The sequence below is a fragment of the Mytilus trossulus genome, unplaced genomic scaffold (genome assembly GCF_036588685.1).
Source record: "Mytilus trossulus isolate FHL-02 unplaced genomic scaffold, PNRI_Mtr1.1.1.hap1 h1tg000128l__unscaffolded, whole genome shotgun sequence".
In the NCBI taxonomy this organism is placed as follows: domain Eukaryota; kingdom Metazoa; phylum Mollusca; class Bivalvia; order Mytilida; family Mytilidae; genus Mytilus; species Mytilus trossulus.
The window spans coordinates 697,438-716,064 of NW_026963301.1; the positions used below are offsets into that span (position 1 = coordinate 697,438).

Genomic DNA, 18,627 nt, shown 5'->3' on the forward strand with positions numbered 1-18,627 from the left:
TTGATTCATTTGTATTTGTAAGGATGTATGGCTGATTTTGTGGGAAAACGTGAACAACCAATTTTATAGTTCAAAGGAATACTCATTGTTAAAGGTTGCATAAGAACGTTGGTAAAACCACGAAATTAAATATCCACTAACATACAATAAGACTTCTATTATCAAAAGAGTGTACCCTTTAAAATCAGACGAATACGCAGTGTGCGTTGTTTGCAAATTCAACAGACAAACTACAGTGCTATTAGGGGATTTGTTCAAACTATCACTTTTAATGGTTAAATTCTTTTTTTTTTTTTTTTTAAAGTAAATGAATAGTTTGATTAAAATTTTGATGAAACGTATTTCTTTTGATATTTATTATTTGTGTCTTGTGAGCAAATACGATAAATTGTAACCAGAATGCATTTTTTTTTACACGTTGATACATACCAGTTTCTCCTTTGGGTCCTTGAGGTCCTGGTGTTCCTGAAAGTCAGAGATATTTAAAGGTCATCATTATTGTACTTTTCAAAGAAATCTTATTTTCAAAAACCTGACATTGGTATGAGTTAAAGTGGTTTAATGTGTACCAAGTTCGTCGTTTACTTTATATTTCTTTAAAAACATTTATATGCGATATGCAAATACGTAAACAGCTATTCAAATTTGGCATTAAACGGATAAATTGTCAGCAATGGTTCAAAGGGTTTGTAATGATTAGAATGTTTACATATAATTGCAAGTATTTTGTTTAATCTCATTAAACTTAAATGTGTATTTGCAAGCATAACGGATACTGTGCAAACAGGGTGCAGTTGGCATAAACACGAAAATTGATACATACCATCGGCTCCGTTTGATCCTAAAAGTTAGAGAAAATAGGATAGCATAAGTTCAATAATATAAAAAAATATCTTTTTATTTGTTAATATGGTTTGACTGGTATCATATTGTTCTTTTCTCTCAAAATTTCAGATAACTTTCTTCTTTTTATTCCTTTGTATTCGTAGGAATGGTATTGCAGATTGCGTGGGAAGGTGTGGACAACGGATTTTATTGGTCAAAGAAATTCACATTTTTCAACCTGGTAATCAAAAGTTGGCAAACTCAAGAAATTAAAAATCCACAAAAATAAAATAAGACTTCAATTTACAAAAGTTTGTATGTGGCTTGAAAACTGAACAATAAGTCCAAAACGTTATCGAAGAAATCAAAATGATGATTTGTAAGCAACGTTAAAAAATGTTTGTAATAAAAACAATGTTAAAATATAATTGCAAGTGATTTGTTTAACCACATGAAAGTTATATGTGTATTTTTAAGAATGCATACCATTGGCTCCGTTTTGTCCGTCTGCGCCTGAAAGTAAGATAAGATATGCTAGTATAAGTACAATACATCAACGTTATCTGTTTTAAAAATATATGACTTTTAATTGTTAGTGTGCTTTGACAGGTATTATATTTTTCTTTAATCTGAACATTTCAGATAACTAGCTTCTTTTGATTCATTTGTATTTGTAAGGATGTATGGCTGATTTTGTGGGAAAACGTGAACAACCAATTTTATAGTTCAAAGGAATACTCACTGTTAAAGGTTGCATAAGAACGTTGGTAAAACCACGAAATTAAATATCCACTAACATACAATAAGACTTCTATTATCAAAAGAGTGTACCCTTTAAAATCAGACGAATACGCAGTGTGCGTTGTTTGCAAATTCAACAGACAAACTACAGTGCTATTAGGGGATTTGTTCAAACTATCACTTTTAATGGTTAAATTCTTCTTTTTTTTTTTTTTTAAAGTAAATGAATAGTTTGATTAAAATTTTGATGAAACGTATTTCTTTTGATATTTATTATTTGTGTCTTGTGAGCAAATACGATAAATTGTAACCAGAATGCATTTTTTTTACACGTTGATACATACCAGTTTCTCCTTTGGGTCCTTGAGGTCCTGGTGTTCCTGAAAGTCAGAGATATTTAAAGGTCATCATTATTGTACTTTTCAAAGAAATCTTATTTTCAAAAACCTGACATTGGTATGAGTTAAAGTGGTTTAATGTGTACCAAGTTCGTCGTTTACTTTATATTTCTTTAAAAACATTTATATGCGATATGCAAATACGTAAACAGCTATTCAAATTTGGCATTAAACGGATAAATTGTCAGCAATGGTTCAAAGGGTTTGTAATGATTAGAATGTTTACATATAATTGCAAGTATTTTGTTTAATCTCATTAAACTTAAATGTGTATTTGCAAGCATAACGGATACTGTGCAAACAGGGTGCAGTTTGCATAAACACGAAAATTGATACATACCATCGGCTCCGTTTGATCCTAAAAGTTAGAGAAAATAGGATAGCATAAGTTCAATAATATAAAAAAAATATCTTTTTATTTGTTAATATGGTTTGACTGGTATCATATTGTTCTTTTCTCTCAAAATTTCAGATAACTTTCTTCTTTTTATTCCTTTGTATTCGTAGGAATGGTATTGCAGATTGCGTGGGAAGGTGTGGACAACGGATTTTATTGGTCAAAGAAATTCACATTTTTCAACCTGGTAATCAAAAGTTGGCAAACTCAAGAAATTAAAAATCCACAAAAATAAAATAAGACTTCAAATTACAAAAGTTTGTATGTGGCTTGAAAACTGAACAATAAGTCCAAAACGTTATCGAAGAAATCAAAATGATGATTTGTAAGCAACGTTAAAAAATGTTTGTAATAAAAACAATGTTAAAATATAATTGCAAGTGATTTGTTTAACCACATGAAAGTTATATGTGTATTTTTAAGAATGCATACCATTGGCTCCGTTTTGTCCGTCTGCGCCTGAAAGTAGGATAAGATATGCTAGTATAAGTACAATACATCAACGTTATCTGTTTTAAAAATATATGACTTTTAGTTGTTAGTGTGCTTTGACAGGTATTATATTTTTCTTTAATCTCAACATTTCAGATAACTATCTTCCTTTGATTCATTTGTATTTGTAAGGATGTATGGCTGATTTTGTGGGAAAACGTGAACAACCAATTTTATAGTTCAAAGGAATACTCATTGTTAAAGGTTGCATAAGAACGTTGGTAAAACCACGAAATTAAATATCCACTAACATACAATAAGACTTCTATTATCAAAAGAGTGTACCCTTTAAAATCAGACGAATACGCAGTGTGCGTTGTTTGCAAATTCAACAGACAAACTACAGTGCTATTAGGGGATTTGTTCAAACTATCACTTTTAATGGTTAAATTCTTTTTTTTTTTTTTTTTAAAGTAAATGAATAGTTTGATTAAAATTTTGATGAAACGTATTTCTTTTGATATTTATTATTTGTGTCTTGTGAGCAAATACGATAAATTGTAACCAGAATGCATTTTTTTTTACACGTTGATACATACCAGTTTCTCCTTTGGGTCCTTGAGGTCCTGGTGTTCCTGAAAGTCAGAGATATTTAAAGGTCATCATTATTGTACTTTTCAAAGAAATCTTATTTTCAAAAACCTGACATTGGTATGAGTTAAAGTGGTTTAATGTGTACCAAGTTCGTCGTTTACTTTATATTTCTTTAAAAACATTTATATGCGATATGCAAATACGTAAACAGCTATTCAAATTTGGCATTAAACGGATAAATTGTCAGCAATGGTTCAAAGGGTTTGTAATGATTAGAATGTTTACATATAATTGCAAGTATTTTGTTTAATCTCATTAAACTTAAATGTGTATTTGCAAGCATAACGGATACTGTGCAAACAGGGTGCAGTTGGCATAAACACGAAAATTGATACATACCATCGGCTCCGTTTGATCCTAAAAGTTAGAGAAAATAGGATAGCATAAGTTCAATAATATAAAAAAATATCTTTTTATTTGTTAATATGGTTTGACTGGTATCATATTGTTCTTTTCTCTCAAAATTTCAGATAACTTTCTTCTTTTTATTCCTTTGTATTCGTAGGAATGGTATTGCAGATTGCGTGGGAAGGTGTGGACAACGGATTTTATTGGTCAAAGAAATTCACATTTTTCAACCTGGTAATCAAAAGTTGGCAAACTCAAGAAATTAAAAATCCACAAAAATAAAATAAGACTTCAATTTACAAAAGTTTGTATGTGGCTTGAAAACTGAACAATAAGTCCAAAACGTTATCGAAGAAATCAAAAAGATTATTTGTAAGCAACGTTAAAAAATGTTTGTAATAAAAACAATGTTAAAATATAATTGCAAGTGATTTGTTTAACCACATGAAAGTTATATGTGTATTTTTAAGAATGCATACCATTGGCTCCGTTTTGTCCGTCTGCGCCTGGAAGTAAGATAAGATATGCTAGTATAAGTACAATACATCAACGTTATCTGTTTTAAAAATATATGACTTTTAGTTGTTAGTGTGCTTTGACAGGTATTATATTTTTCTTTAATCTCAACATTTCAGATAACTAGCTTCTTTTGATTCATTTGTATTTGTAAGGATGTATGGCTGATTTTGTGGGAAAACGTGAACAACCAATTTTATAGTTGAAAGGAATACTCATTGTTAAAGGTTGCATAAGAACGTTGGTAAAACCACGAAATTAAATATCCACTAACATACAATAAGACTTCTATTATCAAAAGAGTGTACCCTTTAAAATCAGACGAATACGCAGTGTGCGTTGTTTGGAAATTCAACAAAAAAACTACAGTGCTATTAGGGGATTTGTTCAAACTATCACTTTTAATGGTTAAATTCTTTTTTTTTTTTTTTTAAAGTAAATGAATAGTTTGATTAAAATTTTGATGAAACGTATTTCTTTTGATATTTATTATTTGTGTCTTGTGAGCAAATACGATAAATTGTAACCAGAATGCATTTTTTTACACGTTGATACATACCAGTTTCTCCTTTGGGTCCTTGAGGTCCTGGTGTTCCTGAAAGTCAGAGATATTTAAAGGTCATCATTATTGTACTTTTCAAAGAAATCTTATTTTCAAAAACCTGACATTGGTATGAGTTAAAGTGGTTTAATGTGTACCAAGTTCGTCGTTTACTTTATATTTCTTTAAAAACATTTATATGCGATATGCAAATACGTAAACAGCTATTCAAATTTGGCATTAAACGGATAAATTGTCAGCAATGGTTCAAAGGGTTTGTAATGATTAGAATGTTTACATATAATTGCAAGTATTTTGTTTAATCTCATTAAACTTAAATGTGTATTTGCAAGCATAACGGATACTGTGCAAACAGGGTGCAGTTGGCATAAACACGAAAATTGATACATACCATCGGCTCCGTTTGATCCTAAAAGTTAGAGAAAATAGGATAGCATAAGTTCAATAATATAAAAAAATATCTTTTTATTTGTTAATATGGTTTGACTGGTATCATATTGTTCTTTTCTCTCAAAATTTCAGATAACTTTCTTCTTTTTATTCCTTTGTATTCGTAGGAATGGTATTGCAGATTGCGTGGGAAGGTGTGGACAACGGATTTTTTTGGTCAAAGAAATTCACATTTTTCAACCTGGTAATCAAAAGTTGGCAAACTCAAGAAATTAAAAATCCACAAAAATAAAATAAGACTTCAATTTACAAAAGTTTGTATGTGGCTTAAAAACTGAACAATAAGTCCAAAACGTTATCGAAGAAATCAAAATGATGATTTGTGGGCAACGTTAAAATATGTTTGTAATAAAACATAGTTAAAATATAATTGCAAGTGATTTGTTTAACCACATGAAAGTTATATGTGTATTTTTAAGAATGCATACCATTGGCTCCGTTTTGTCCGTCTGCGCCTGAAAGTAAGATAAGATATGCTAGTATAAGTACAATACATCAACGTTATCTGTTTTAAAAATATATGACTTTTAGTTGTTAGTGTGCTTTGACAGGTATTATATTTTTCTTTAATCTCAACATTTCAGATAACTAGCATCTTTTGATTCATTTGTATTTGTAAGGATGTATGGCTGATTTTGTGGGAAAACGTGATCAACCAATTTTATAGTTCAAAGGAATACTCATTGTTAAAGGTTGCATAAGAACGTTGGTAAAACCACGAAATTAAATATCCACTAACATACAATAAGACTTCTATTATCAAAAGAGTGTACCCTTTAAAATCAGACGAATACGCAGTGTGCGTTGTTTGCAAATTCAACAGACAAACTACAGTGCTATTAGGGGATTTGTTCAAACTATCACTTTTAATGGTTAAATTCTTTTTTTTTTTTTTTTTAAAGTAAATGAATAGTTTGATTAAAATTTTGATGAAACGTATTTCTTTTGATATTTATTATTTGTGTCTTGTGAGCAAATACGATAAATTGTAACCAGAATGCATTTTTTTTACACGTTGATACATACCAGTTTCTCCTTTGGGTCCTTGAGGTCCTGGTGTTCCTGAAAGTCAGAGATATTTAAAGGTCATCATTATTGTACTTTTCAAAGAAATCTTATTTTCAAAAACCTGACATTGGTATGAGTTAAAGTGGTTTAATGTGTACCAAGTTCGTCGTTTACTTTATATTTCTTTAAAAACATTTATATGCGATATGCAAATACGTAAACAGCTATTCAAATTTGGCATTAAACGGATAAATTGTCAGCAATGGTTCAAAGGGTTTGTAATGATTAGAATGTTTACATATAATTGCAAGTATTTTGTTTAATCTCATTAAACTTAAATGTGTATTTGCAAGCATAACGGATACTGTGCAAACAGGGTGCAGTTGGCATAAACACGAAAATTGATACATACCATCGGCTCCGTTTGATCCTAAAAGTTAGAGAAAATAGGATAGCATAAGTTCAATAATATAAAAAAATAACTTTTTATTTGTTAATATGGTTTGACTGGTATCATATTGTTCTTTTCTCTCAAAATTTCAGATAACTTTCTTCTTTTTATTCCTTTGTATTCGTAGGAATGGTATTGCAGATTGCGTGGGAAGGTGTGGACAACGGATTTTTTTGGTCAAAGAAATTCACATTTTTCAACCTGGTAATCAAAAGTTGGCAAACTCAAGAAATTAAAAATCCACAAAAATAAAATAAGACTTCAATTTACAAAAGTTTGTATGTGGCTTAAAAACTGAACAATAAGTCCAAAACGTTATCGAAGAAATCAAAATGATGATTTGTGGGCAACGTTAAAATATGTTTGTAATAAAACATAGTTAAAATATAATTGCAAGTGATTTGTTTAACCACATGAAAGTTATATGTGTATTTTTAAGAATGCATACCATTGGCTCCGTTTTGTCCGTCTGCGCCTGAAAGTAAGATAAGATATGCTAGTATAAGTACAATACATCAACGTTATCTGTTTTAAAAATATATGACTTTTAGTTGTTAGTGTGCTTTGACAGGTATTATATTTTTCTTTAATCTCAACATTTCAGATAACTAGCATCTTTTGATTCATTTGTATTTGTAAGGATGTATGGCTGATTTTGTGGGAAAACGTGATCAACCAATTTTATAGTTCAAAGGAATACTCATTGTTAAAGGTTGCATAAGAACGTTGGTAAAACCACGAAATTAAATATCCACTAACATACAATAAGACTTCTATTATCAAAAGAGTGTACCCTTTAAAATCAGACGAATACGCAGTGTGCGTTGTTTGCAAATTCAACAGACAAACTACAGTGCTATTAGGGGATTTGTTCAAACTATCACTTTTAATGGTTAAATTCTTTTTTTTTTTTTTTTTTTAAAGTAAATGAATAGTTTGATTAAAATTTTGATGAAACGTATTTCTTTTGATATTTATTATTTGTGTCTTGTGAGCAAATACGATAAATTGTAACCAGAATGCATTTTTTTTTACACGTTGATACATACCAGTTTCTCCTTTGGGTCCTTGAGGTCCTGGTGTTCCTGAAAGTCAGAGATATTTAAAGGTCATCATTATTGTACTTTTCAAAGAAATCTTATTTTCAAAAACCTGACATTGGTATGAGTTAAAGTGGTTTAATGTGTACCAAGTTCGTCGTTTACTTTATATTTCTTTAAAAACATTTATATGCGATATGCAAATACGTAAACAGCTATTCAAATTTGGCATTAAACGGATAAATTGTCAGCAATGGTTCAAAGGGTTTGTAATGATTAGAATGTTTACATATAATTGCAAGTATTTTGTTTAATCTCATTAAACTTAAATGTGTATTTGCAAGCATAACGGATACTGTGCAAACAGGGTGCAGTTGGCATAAACACGAAAATTGATACATACCATCGGCTCCGTTTGATCCTAAAAGTTAGAGAAAATAGGATAGCATAAGTTCAATAATATAAAAACATATCTTTTTATTTGTTAATATGGTTTGACTGGTATCATATTGTTCTTTTCTCTCAAAATTTCAGATGACTTTCTTCTTTTTATTCCTTTGTATTCGTAGGAATGGTATTGCAGATTGCGTGGGAAGGTGTGGACAACGGATTTTATTGGTCAAAGAAATTCACATTTTTCAACCTGGTAATCAAAAGTTGGCAAACTCAAGAAATTAAAAATCCACAAAAATAAAATAAGACTTCAATTTACAAAAGTTTGTATGTGGCTTGAAAACTGAACAATAAGTCCAAAACGTTATCGAAGAAATCAAAATGATGATTTGTAAGCAACGTTAAAAAATGTTTGTAATAAAAACAATGTTAAAATATAATTGCAAGTGATTTGTTTAACCACATGAAAGTTATATGTGTATTTTTAAGAATGCATACCATTGGCTCCGTTTTGTCCGTCTGCGCCTGGAAGTAAGATAAGATATGCTAGTATAAGTACAATACATCAACGTTATCTGTTTTAAAAATATATGACTTTTAGTTGTTAGTGTGCTTTGACAGGTATTATATTTTTCTTTAATCTCAACATTTCAGATAACTAGCTTCTTTTGATTCATTTGTATTTGTAAGGATGTATGGCTGATTTTGTGGGAAAACGTGAACAACCAATTTTATAGTTCAAAGGAATACTCATTGTTAAAGGTTGCATAAGAACGTTGGTAAAACCACGAAATTAAATATCCACTAACATACAATAAGACTTCTATTATCAAAAGAGTGTACCCTTTAAAATCAGACGAATACGCAGTGTGCGTTGTTTGGAAATTCAACAAAAAAACTACAGTGCTATTAGGGGATTTGTTCAAACTATCACTTTTAATGGTTAAATTCTTTTTTTTTTTTTTTTTAAAGTAAATGAATAGTTTGATTAAAATTTTGATGAAACGTATTTCTTTTGATATTTATTATTTGTGTCTTGTGAGCAAATACGATAAATTGTAACCAGAATGCATTTTTTTTACACGTTGATACATACCAGTTTCTCCTTTGGGTCCTTGAGGTCCTGGTGTTCCTGAAAGTCAGAGATATTTAAAGGTCATCATTATTGTACTTTTCAAAGAAATCTTATTTTCAAAAACCTGACATTGGTATGAGTTAAAGTGGTTTAATGTGTACCAAGTTCGTCGTTTACTTTATATTTCTTTAAAAACATTTATATGCGATATGCAAATACGTAAACAGCTATTCAAATTTGGCATTAAACGGATAAATTGTCAGCAATGGTTCAAAGGGTTTGTAATGATTAGAATGTTTACATATAATTGCAAGTATTTTGTTTAATCTCATTAAACTTAAATGTGTATTTGCAAGCATAACGGATACTGTGCAAACAGGGTGCAGTTGGCATAAACACGAAAATTGATACATACCATCGGCTCCGTTTGATCCTAAAAGTTAGAGAAAATAGGATAGCATAAGTTCAATAATATAAAAAAATATCTTTTTATTTGTTAATATGGTTTGACTGGTATCATATTGTTCTTTTCTCTCAAAATTTCAGATAACTTTCTTCTTTTTATTCCTTTGTATTCGTAGGAATGGTATTGCAGATTGCGTGGGAAGGTGTGGACAACGGATTTTTTTGGTCAAAGAAATTCACATTTTTCAACCTGGTAATCAAAAGTTGGCAAACTCAAGAAATTAAAAATCCACAAAAATAAAATAAGACTTCAATTTACAAAAGTTTGTATGTGGCTTAAAAACTGAACAATAAGTCCAAAACGTTATCGAAGAAATCAAAATGATGATTTGTGGGCAACGTTAAAATATGTTTGTAATAAAACATAGTTAAAATATAATTGCAAGTGATTTGTTTAACCACATGAAAGTTATATGTGTATTTTTAAGAATGCATACCATTGGCTCCGTTTTGTCCGTCTGCGCCTGAAAGTAAGATAAGATATGCTAGTATAAGTACAATACATCAACGTTATCTGTTTTAAAAATATATGACTTTTAGTTGTTAGTGTGCTTTGACAGGTATTATATTTTTCTTTAATCTCAACATTTCAGATAACTAGCATCTTTTGATTCATTTGTATTTGTAAGGATGTATGGCTGATTTTGTGGGAAAACGTGATCAACCAATTTTATAGTTCAAAGGAATACTCATTGTTAAAGGTTGCATAAGAACGTTGGTAAAACCACGAAATTAAATATCCACTAACATACAATAAGACTTCTATTATCAAAAGAGTGTACCCTTTAAAATCAGACGAATACGCAGTGTGCGTTGTTTGCAAATTCAACAGACAAACTACAGTGCTATTAGGGGATTTGTTCAAACTATCACTTTTAATGGTTAAATTCTTTTTTTTTTTTTTTTTTTTTTTAAAGTAAATGAATAGTTTGATTAAAATTTTGATGAAACGTATTTCTTTTGATATTTATTATTTGTGTCTTGTGAGCAAATACGATAAATTGTAACCAGAATGCATTTTTTTTTACACGTTGATACATACCAGTTTCTCCTTTGGGTCCTTGAGGTCCTGGTGTTCCTGAAAGTCAGAGATATTTAAAGGTCATCATTATTGTACTTTTCAAAGAAATCTTATTTTCAAAAACCTGACATTGGTATGAGTTAAAGTGGTTTAATGTGTACCAAGTTCGTCGTTTACTTTATATTTCTTTAAAAACATTTATATGCGATATGCAAATACGTAAACAGCTATTCAAATTTGGCATTAAACGGATAAATTGTCAGCAATGGTTCAAAGGGTTTGTAATGATTAGAATGTTTACATATAATTGCAAGTATTTTGTTTAATCTCATTAAACTTAAATGTGTATTTGCAAGCATAACGGATACTGTGCAAACAGGGTGCAGTTGGCATAAACACGAAAATTGATACATACCATCGGCTCCGTTTGATCCTAAAAGTTAGAGAAAATAGGATAGCATAAGTTCAATAATATACAAAAATATCTTTTTATTTGTTAATATGGTTTGACTGGTATCATATTGTTCTTTTCTCTCAAAATTTCAGATGACTTTCTTCTTTTTATTCCTTTGTATTCGTAGGAATGGTATTGCAGATTGCGTGGGAAGGTGTGGACAACGGATTTTATTGGTCAAAGAAATTCACATTTTTCAACCTGGTAATCAAAAGTTGGCAAACTCAAGAAATTAAAAATCCACAAAAATAAAATAAGACTTCAATTTACAAAAGTTTGTATGTGGCTTGAAAACTGAACAATAAGTCCAAAACGTTATCGAAGAAATCAAAATGATGATTTGTAAGCAACGTTAAAAAATGTTTGTAATAAAAACAATGTTAAAATATAATTGCAAGTGATTTGTTTAACCACATGAAAGTTATATGTGTATTTTTAAGAATGCATACCATTGGCTCCGTTTTGTCCGTCTGCGCCTGGAAGTAAGATAAGATATGCTAGTATAAGTACAATACATCAACGTTATCTGTTTTAAAAATATATGACTTTTAGTTGTTAGTGTGCTTTGACAGGTATTATATTTTTCTTTAATCTCAACATTTCAGATAACTAGCTTCTTTTGATTCATTTGTATTTGTAAGGATGTATGGCTGATTTTGTGGGAAAACGTGAACAACCAATTTTATAGTTCAAAGGAATACTCATTGTTAAAGGTTGCATAAGAACGTTGGTAAAACCACGAAATTAAATATCCACTAACATACAATAAGACTTCTATTATCAAAAGAGTGTACCCTTTAAAATCAGACGAATACGCAGTGTGCGTTGTTTGGAAATTCAACAAAAAAACTACAGTGCTATTAGGGGATTTGTTCAAACTATCACTTTTAATGGTTAAATTCTTTTTTTTTTTTTTTTTAAAGTAAATGAATAGTTTGATTAAAATTTTGATGAAACGTATTTCTTTTGATATTTATTATTTGTGTCTTGTGAGCAAATACGATAAATTGTAACCAGAATGCATTTTTTTTACACGTTGATACATACCAGTTTCTCCTTTGGGTCCTTGAGGTCCTGGTGTTCCTGAAAGTCAGAGATATTTAAAGGTCATCATTATTGTACTTTTCAAAGAAATCTTATTTTCAAAAACCTGACATTGGTATGAGTTAAAGTGGTTTAATGTGTACCAAGTTCGTCGTTTACTTTATATTTCTTTAAAAACATTTATATGCGATATGCAAATACGTAAACAGCTATTCAAATTTGGCATTAAACGGATAAATTGTCAGCAATGGTTCAAAGGGTTTGTAATGATTAGAATGTTTACATATAATTGCAAGTATTTTGTTTAATCTCATTAAACTTAAATGTGTATTTGCAAGCATAACGGATACTGTGCAAACAGGGTGCAGTTGGCATAAACACGAAAATTGATACATACCATCGGCTCCGTTTGATCCTAAAAGTTAGAGAAAATAGGATAGCATAAGTTCAATAATATAAAAAAATATCTTTTTATTTGTTAATATGGTTTGACTGGTATCATATTGTTCTTTTCTCTCAAAATTTCAGATAACTTTCTTCTTTTTATTCCTTTGTATTCGTAGGAATGGTATTGCGGATTGCGTGGGAAGGTGTGGACAACGGATTTTATTGGTCAAAGAAATTCACATTTTTCAACCTGGTAATCAAAAGTTGGCAAACTCAAGAAATTAAAAATCCACAAAAAAAAAATAAGACTTCAATTTACAAAAGTTTGTATGTGGCTTGAAAACTGAACAATAAGTCCAAAACGTTATCGAAGAAATCAAAATGATGATTTGTAAGCAACGTTAAAAAATGTTTGTAATAAAAACAATGTTAAAATATAATTGCAAGTGATTTGTTTAACCACATGAAAGTTATATGTGTATTTTTAAGAATGCATACCATTGGCTCCGTTTTGTCCGTCTGCGCCTGAAAGTAAGATAAGATATGCTAGTATAAGTACAATACATCAACGTTATCTGTTTTAAAAATATATGACTTTTAGTTGTTAGTGTGCTTTGACAGGTATTATATTTTTCTTTAATCTCAACATTTCAGATAACTAGCATCTTTTGATTCATTTGTATTTGTAAGGATGTATGGCTGATTTTGTGGGAAAACGTGATCAACCAATTTTATAGTTCAAAGGAATACTCATTGTTAAAGGTTGCATAAGAACGTTGGAAAAACCACGAAATTAAATATCCACTAACATACAATAAGACTTCTATTATCAAAAGAGTGTACCCTTTAAAATCAGACGAATACGCAGTGTGCGTTGTTTGCAAATTCAACAGACAAACTACAGTGCTATTAGGGGATTTGTTCAAACTATCACTTTTAATGGTTAAATTCTTTTTTTTTTTTTTTTTTAAAGTAAATGAATAGTTTGATTAAAATTTTGATGAAACGTATTTCTTTTGATATTTATTATTTGTGTCTTGTGAGCAAATACGATAAATTGTAACCAGAATGCATTTTGTTTTACACGTTGATACATACCAGTTTCTCCTTTGGGTCCTTGAGGTCCTGGTGTTCCTGAAAGTCAGAGATATTTAAAGGTCATCATTATTGTACTTTTCAAAGAAATCTTATTTTCAAAAACCTGACATTGGTATGAGTTAAAGTGGTTTAATGTGTACCAAGTTCGTCGTTTACTTTATATTTCTTTAAAAACATTTATATGCGATATGCAAATACGTAAACAGCTATTCAAATTTGGCATTAAACGGATAAATTGTCAGCAATGGTTCAAAGGGTTTGTAATGATTAGAATGTTTACATATAATTGCAAGTATTTTGTTTAATCTCATTAAACTTAAATGTGTATTTGCAAGCATAACGGATACTGTGCAAACAGGGTGCAGTTGGCATAAACACGAAAATTGATACATACCATCGGCTCCGTTTGATCCTAAAAGTTAGAGAAAATAGGATAGCATAAGTTCAATAATATAAAAAAATATCTTTTTATTTGTTAATATGGTTTGACTGGTATCATATTGTTCTTTTCTCTCAAAATTTCAGATGACTTTCTTCTTTTTATTCCTTTGTATTCGTAGGAATGGTATTGCAGATTGCGTGGGAAGGTGTGGACAACGGATTTTATTGGTCAAAGAAATTCACATTTTTCAACCTGGTAATCAAAAGTTGGCAAACTCAAGAAATTAAAAATCCACAAAAATAAAATAAGACTTCAATTTACAAAAGTTTGTATGTGGCTTGAAAACTGAACAATAAGTCCAAAACGTTATCGAAGAAATCAAAATGATGATTTGTAAGCAACGTTAAAAAATGTTTGTAATAAAAACAATGTTAAAATATAATTGCAAGTGATTTGTTTAACCACATGAAAGTTATATGTGTATTTTTAAGAATGCATACCATTGGCTCCGTTTTGTCCGTCTGCGCCTGGAAGTAAGATAAGATATGCTAGTATAAGTACAATACATCAACGTTATCTGTTTTAAAAATATATGACTTTTAGTTGTTAGTGTGCTTTGACAGGTATTATATTTTTCTTTAATCTCAACATTTCAGATAACTAGCTTCTTTTGATTCATTTGTATTTGTAAGGATGTATGGCTGATTTTGTGGGAAAACGTGAACAACCAATTTTATAGTTCAAAGGAATACTCATTGTTAAAGGTTGCATAAGAACGTTGGTAAAACCACGAAATTAAATATCCACTAACATACAATAAGACTTCTATTATCAAAAGAGTGTACCCTTTAAAATCAGACGAATACGCAGTGTGCGTTGTTTGGAAATTCAACAAAAAAACTACAGTGCTATTAGGGGATTTGTTCAAACTATCACTTTTAATGGTTAAATTCTTTTTTTTTTTTTTTTTAAAGTAAATGAATAGTTTGATTAAAATTTTGATGAAACGTATTTCTTTTGATATTTATTATTTGTGTCTTGTGAGCAAATACGATAAATTGTAACCAGAATGCATTTTTTTTACACGTTGATACATACCAGTTTCTCCTTTGGGTCCTTGAGGTCCTGGTGTTCCTGAAAGTCAGAGATATTTAAAGGTCATCATTATTGTACTTTTCAAAGAAATCTTATTTTCAAAAACCTGACATTGGTATGAGTTAAAGTGGTTTAATGTGTACCAAGTTCGTCGTTTACTTTATATTTCTTTAAAAACATTTATATGCGATATGCAAATACGTAAACAGCTATTCAAATTTGGCATTAAACGGATAAATTGTCAGCAATGGTTCAAAGGGTTTGTAATGATTAGAATGTTTACATATAATTGCAAGTATTTTGTTTAATCTCATTAAACTTAAATGTGTATTTGCAAGCATAACGGATACTGTGCAAACAGGGTGCAGTTGGCATAAACACGAAAATTGATACATACCATCGGCTCCGTTTGATCCTAAAAGTTAGAGAAAATAGGATAGCATAAGTTCAATAATATAAAAAAATATCTTTTTATTTGTTAATATGGTTTGACTGGTATCATATTGTTCTTTTCTCTCAAAATTTCAGATAACTTTCTTCTTTTTATTCCTTTGTATTCGTAGGAATGGTATTGCGGATTGCGTGGGAAGGTGTGGACAACGGATTTTATTGGTCAAAGAAATTCACATTTTTCAACCTGGTAATCAAAAGTTGGCAAACTCAAGAAATTAAAAATCCACAAAAAAAAAATAAGACTTCAATTTACAAAAGTTTGTATGTGGCTTGAAAACTGAACAATAAGTCCAAAACGTTATCGAAGAAATCAAAATGATGATTTGTAAGCAACGTTAAAAAATGTTTGTAATAAAAACAATGTTAAAATATAATTGCAAGTGATTTGTTTAACCACATGAAAGTTATATGTGTATTTTTAAGAATGCATACCATTGGCTCCGTTTTGTCCGTCTGCGCCTGAAAGTAAGATAAGATATGCTAGTATAAGTACAATACATCAACGTTATCTGTTTTAAAAATATATGACTTTTAGTTGTTAGTGTGCTTTGACAGGTATTATATTTTTCTTTAATCTCAACATTTCAGATAACTAGCATCTTTTGATTCATTTGTATTTGTAAGGATGTATGGCTGATTTTGTGGGAAAACGTGATCAACCAATTTTATAGTTCAAAGGAATACTCATTGTTAAAGGTTGCATAAGAACGTTGGTAAAACCACGAAATTAAATATCCACTAACATACAATAAGACTTCTATTATCAAAAGAGTGTACCCTTTAAAATCAGACGAATACGCAGTGTGCGTTGTTTGCAAATTCAACAGACAAACTACAGTGCTATTAGGGGATTTGTTCAAACTATCACTTTTAATGGTTAAATTCTTTTTTTTTTTTTTTTTAAAGTAAATGAATAGTTTGATTAAAATTTTGATGAAACGTATTTCTTTTGATATTTATTATTTGTGTCTTGTGAGCAAATACGATAAATTGTAACCAGAATGCATTTTTTTTTACACGTTGATACATACCAGTTTCTCCTTTGGGTCCTTGAGGTCCTGGTGTTCCTGAAAGTCAGAGATATTTAAAGGTCATCATTATTGTACTTTTCAAAGAAATCTTATTTTCAAAAACCTGACATTGGTATGAGTTAAAGTGGTTTAATGTGTACCAAGTTCGTCGTTTACTTTATATTTCTTTAAAAACATTTATATGCGATATGCAAATACGTAAACAGCTATTCAAATTTGGCATTAAACGGATAAATTGTCAGCAATGGTTCAAAGGGTTTGTAATGATTAGAATGTTTACATATAATTGCAAGTATTTTGTTTAATCTCATTAAACTTAAATGTGTATTTGCAAGCATAACGGATACTGTGCAAACAGGGTGCAGTTGGCATAAACACGAAAATTGATACATACCATCGGCTCCGTTTGATCCTAAAAGTTAGAGAAAATAGGATAGCATAAGTTCAATAATATAAAAAAAATATCTTTTTATTTGTTAATATGGTTTGACTGGTATCATATTGTTCTTTTCTCTCAAAATTTCAGATGACTTTCTTCTTTTTATTCCTTTGTATTCGTAGGAATGGTATTGCAGATTGCGTGGGAAGGTGTGGACAACGGATTTTATTGGTCAAAGAAATTCACATTTTTCAACCTGGTAATCAAAAGTTGGCAAACTCAAGAAATTAAAAATCCACAAAAATAAAATAAGACTTCAATTTACAAAAGTTTGTATGTGGCTTGAAAACTGAACAATAAGTCCAAAACGTTATCGAAGAAATCAAAATGATGATTTGTAAGCAACGTTAAAAAATGTTTGTAATAAAAACAATGTTAAAATATAATTGCAAGTGATTTGTTTAACCACATGAAAGTTATATGTGTATTTTTAAGAATGCATACCATTGGCTCCGTTTTGTCCGTCTGCGCCTGGAAGTAAGATAAGATATGCTAGTATAAGTACAATACATCAACGTTATCTGTTTTAAAAATATATGACTTTTAGTTGTTAGTGTGCTTTGACAGGTATTATATTTTTCTTTAATCTCAACATTTCAGATAACTAGCTTCTTTTGATTCATTTGTATTTGTAAGGATGTATGGCTGATTTTGTGGGAAAACGTGAACAACCAATTTTATAGTTCAAAGGAATACTCATTGTTAAAGGTTGCATAAGAACGTTGGTAAAACCACGAAATTAAATATCCACTAACATACAATAAGACTTCTATTATCAAAAGAGTGTACCCTTTAAAATCAGACGAATACGCAGTGTGCGTTGTTTGGAAATTCAACAAAAAAACTACAGTGCTATTAGGGGATTTGTTCAAACTATCACTTTTAATGGTTAAATTCTTTTTTTTTTTTTTTTTAAAGTAAATGAATAGTTTGATTAAAATTTTGATGAAACGTATTTCTTTTGATATTTATTATTTGTGTCTTGCGAGCAAATACGATAAATTGTAACCAGAATGCATTTTTTTTACACGTTGATACATACCAGTTTCTCCTTTGGGTCCTTGAGGTCCTGGTGTTCCTGAAAGTCAGAGATATTTAAAGGTCATCATTATTGTACTTTTCAAAGAAATCTTATTTTCAAAAACCTGACATTGGTATGAGTTAAAGTGGTTTAATGTGTACCAAGTTCGTCGTTTACTTTATATTTCTTTAAAAACATTTATATGCGATATGCAAATACGTAAACAGCTATTCAAATTTGGCATTAAACGGATAAATTGTCAGCAATGGTTCAAAGGGTTTGTAATGATTAGAATGTTTACATATAATTGCAAGTATTTTGTTTAATCTCATTAAACTTAAATGTGTATTTGCAAGCATAACGGATACTGTGCAAACAGGGTGCAGTTGGCATAAACACGAAAATTGATACATACCATCGGCTCCGTTTGATCCTAAAAGTTAGAGA

General features: G+C 29.9%; 1 protein-coding gene across 1 annotated transcript in view; it reads right to left on the bottom strand.

The window, feature by feature from the left end:
- The window catches only part of LOC134700276 (collagen alpha-1(I) chain-like), a 159,033-nt gene that overhangs the window by 101,848 nt on the left and 38,558 nt on the right, over nucleotides 1–18,627 (bottom strand). The window contains exons 33-45 of the mRNA XM_063561634.1: nucleotides 18,596–18,613; nucleotides 17,115–17,132; nucleotides 15,634–15,651; nucleotides 14,154–14,171; nucleotides 12,672–12,689; nucleotides 11,192–11,209; nucleotides 9,706–9,723; nucleotides 8,226–8,243; nucleotides 6,744–6,761; nucleotides 5,265–5,282; nucleotides 3,787–3,804; nucleotides 2,305–2,322; nucleotides 824–841 (exon numbers count right to left, since the gene is read on the bottom strand). Coding sequence (XP_063417704.1) covers nucleotides 824–841; nucleotides 2,305–2,322; nucleotides 3,787–3,804; nucleotides 5,265–5,282; nucleotides 6,744–6,761; nucleotides 8,226–8,243; nucleotides 9,706–9,723; nucleotides 11,192–11,209; nucleotides 12,672–12,689; nucleotides 14,154–14,171; nucleotides 15,634–15,651; nucleotides 17,115–17,132; nucleotides 18,596–18,613 — 234 coding nt within the window. The remainder of the gene's footprint in view (nucleotides 1–823; nucleotides 842–2,304; nucleotides 2,323–3,786; nucleotides 3,805–5,264; nucleotides 5,283–6,743; nucleotides 6,762–8,225; nucleotides 8,244–9,705; nucleotides 9,724–11,191; nucleotides 11,210–12,671; nucleotides 12,690–14,153; nucleotides 14,172–15,633; nucleotides 15,652–17,114; nucleotides 17,133–18,595; nucleotides 18,614–18,627) is intronic.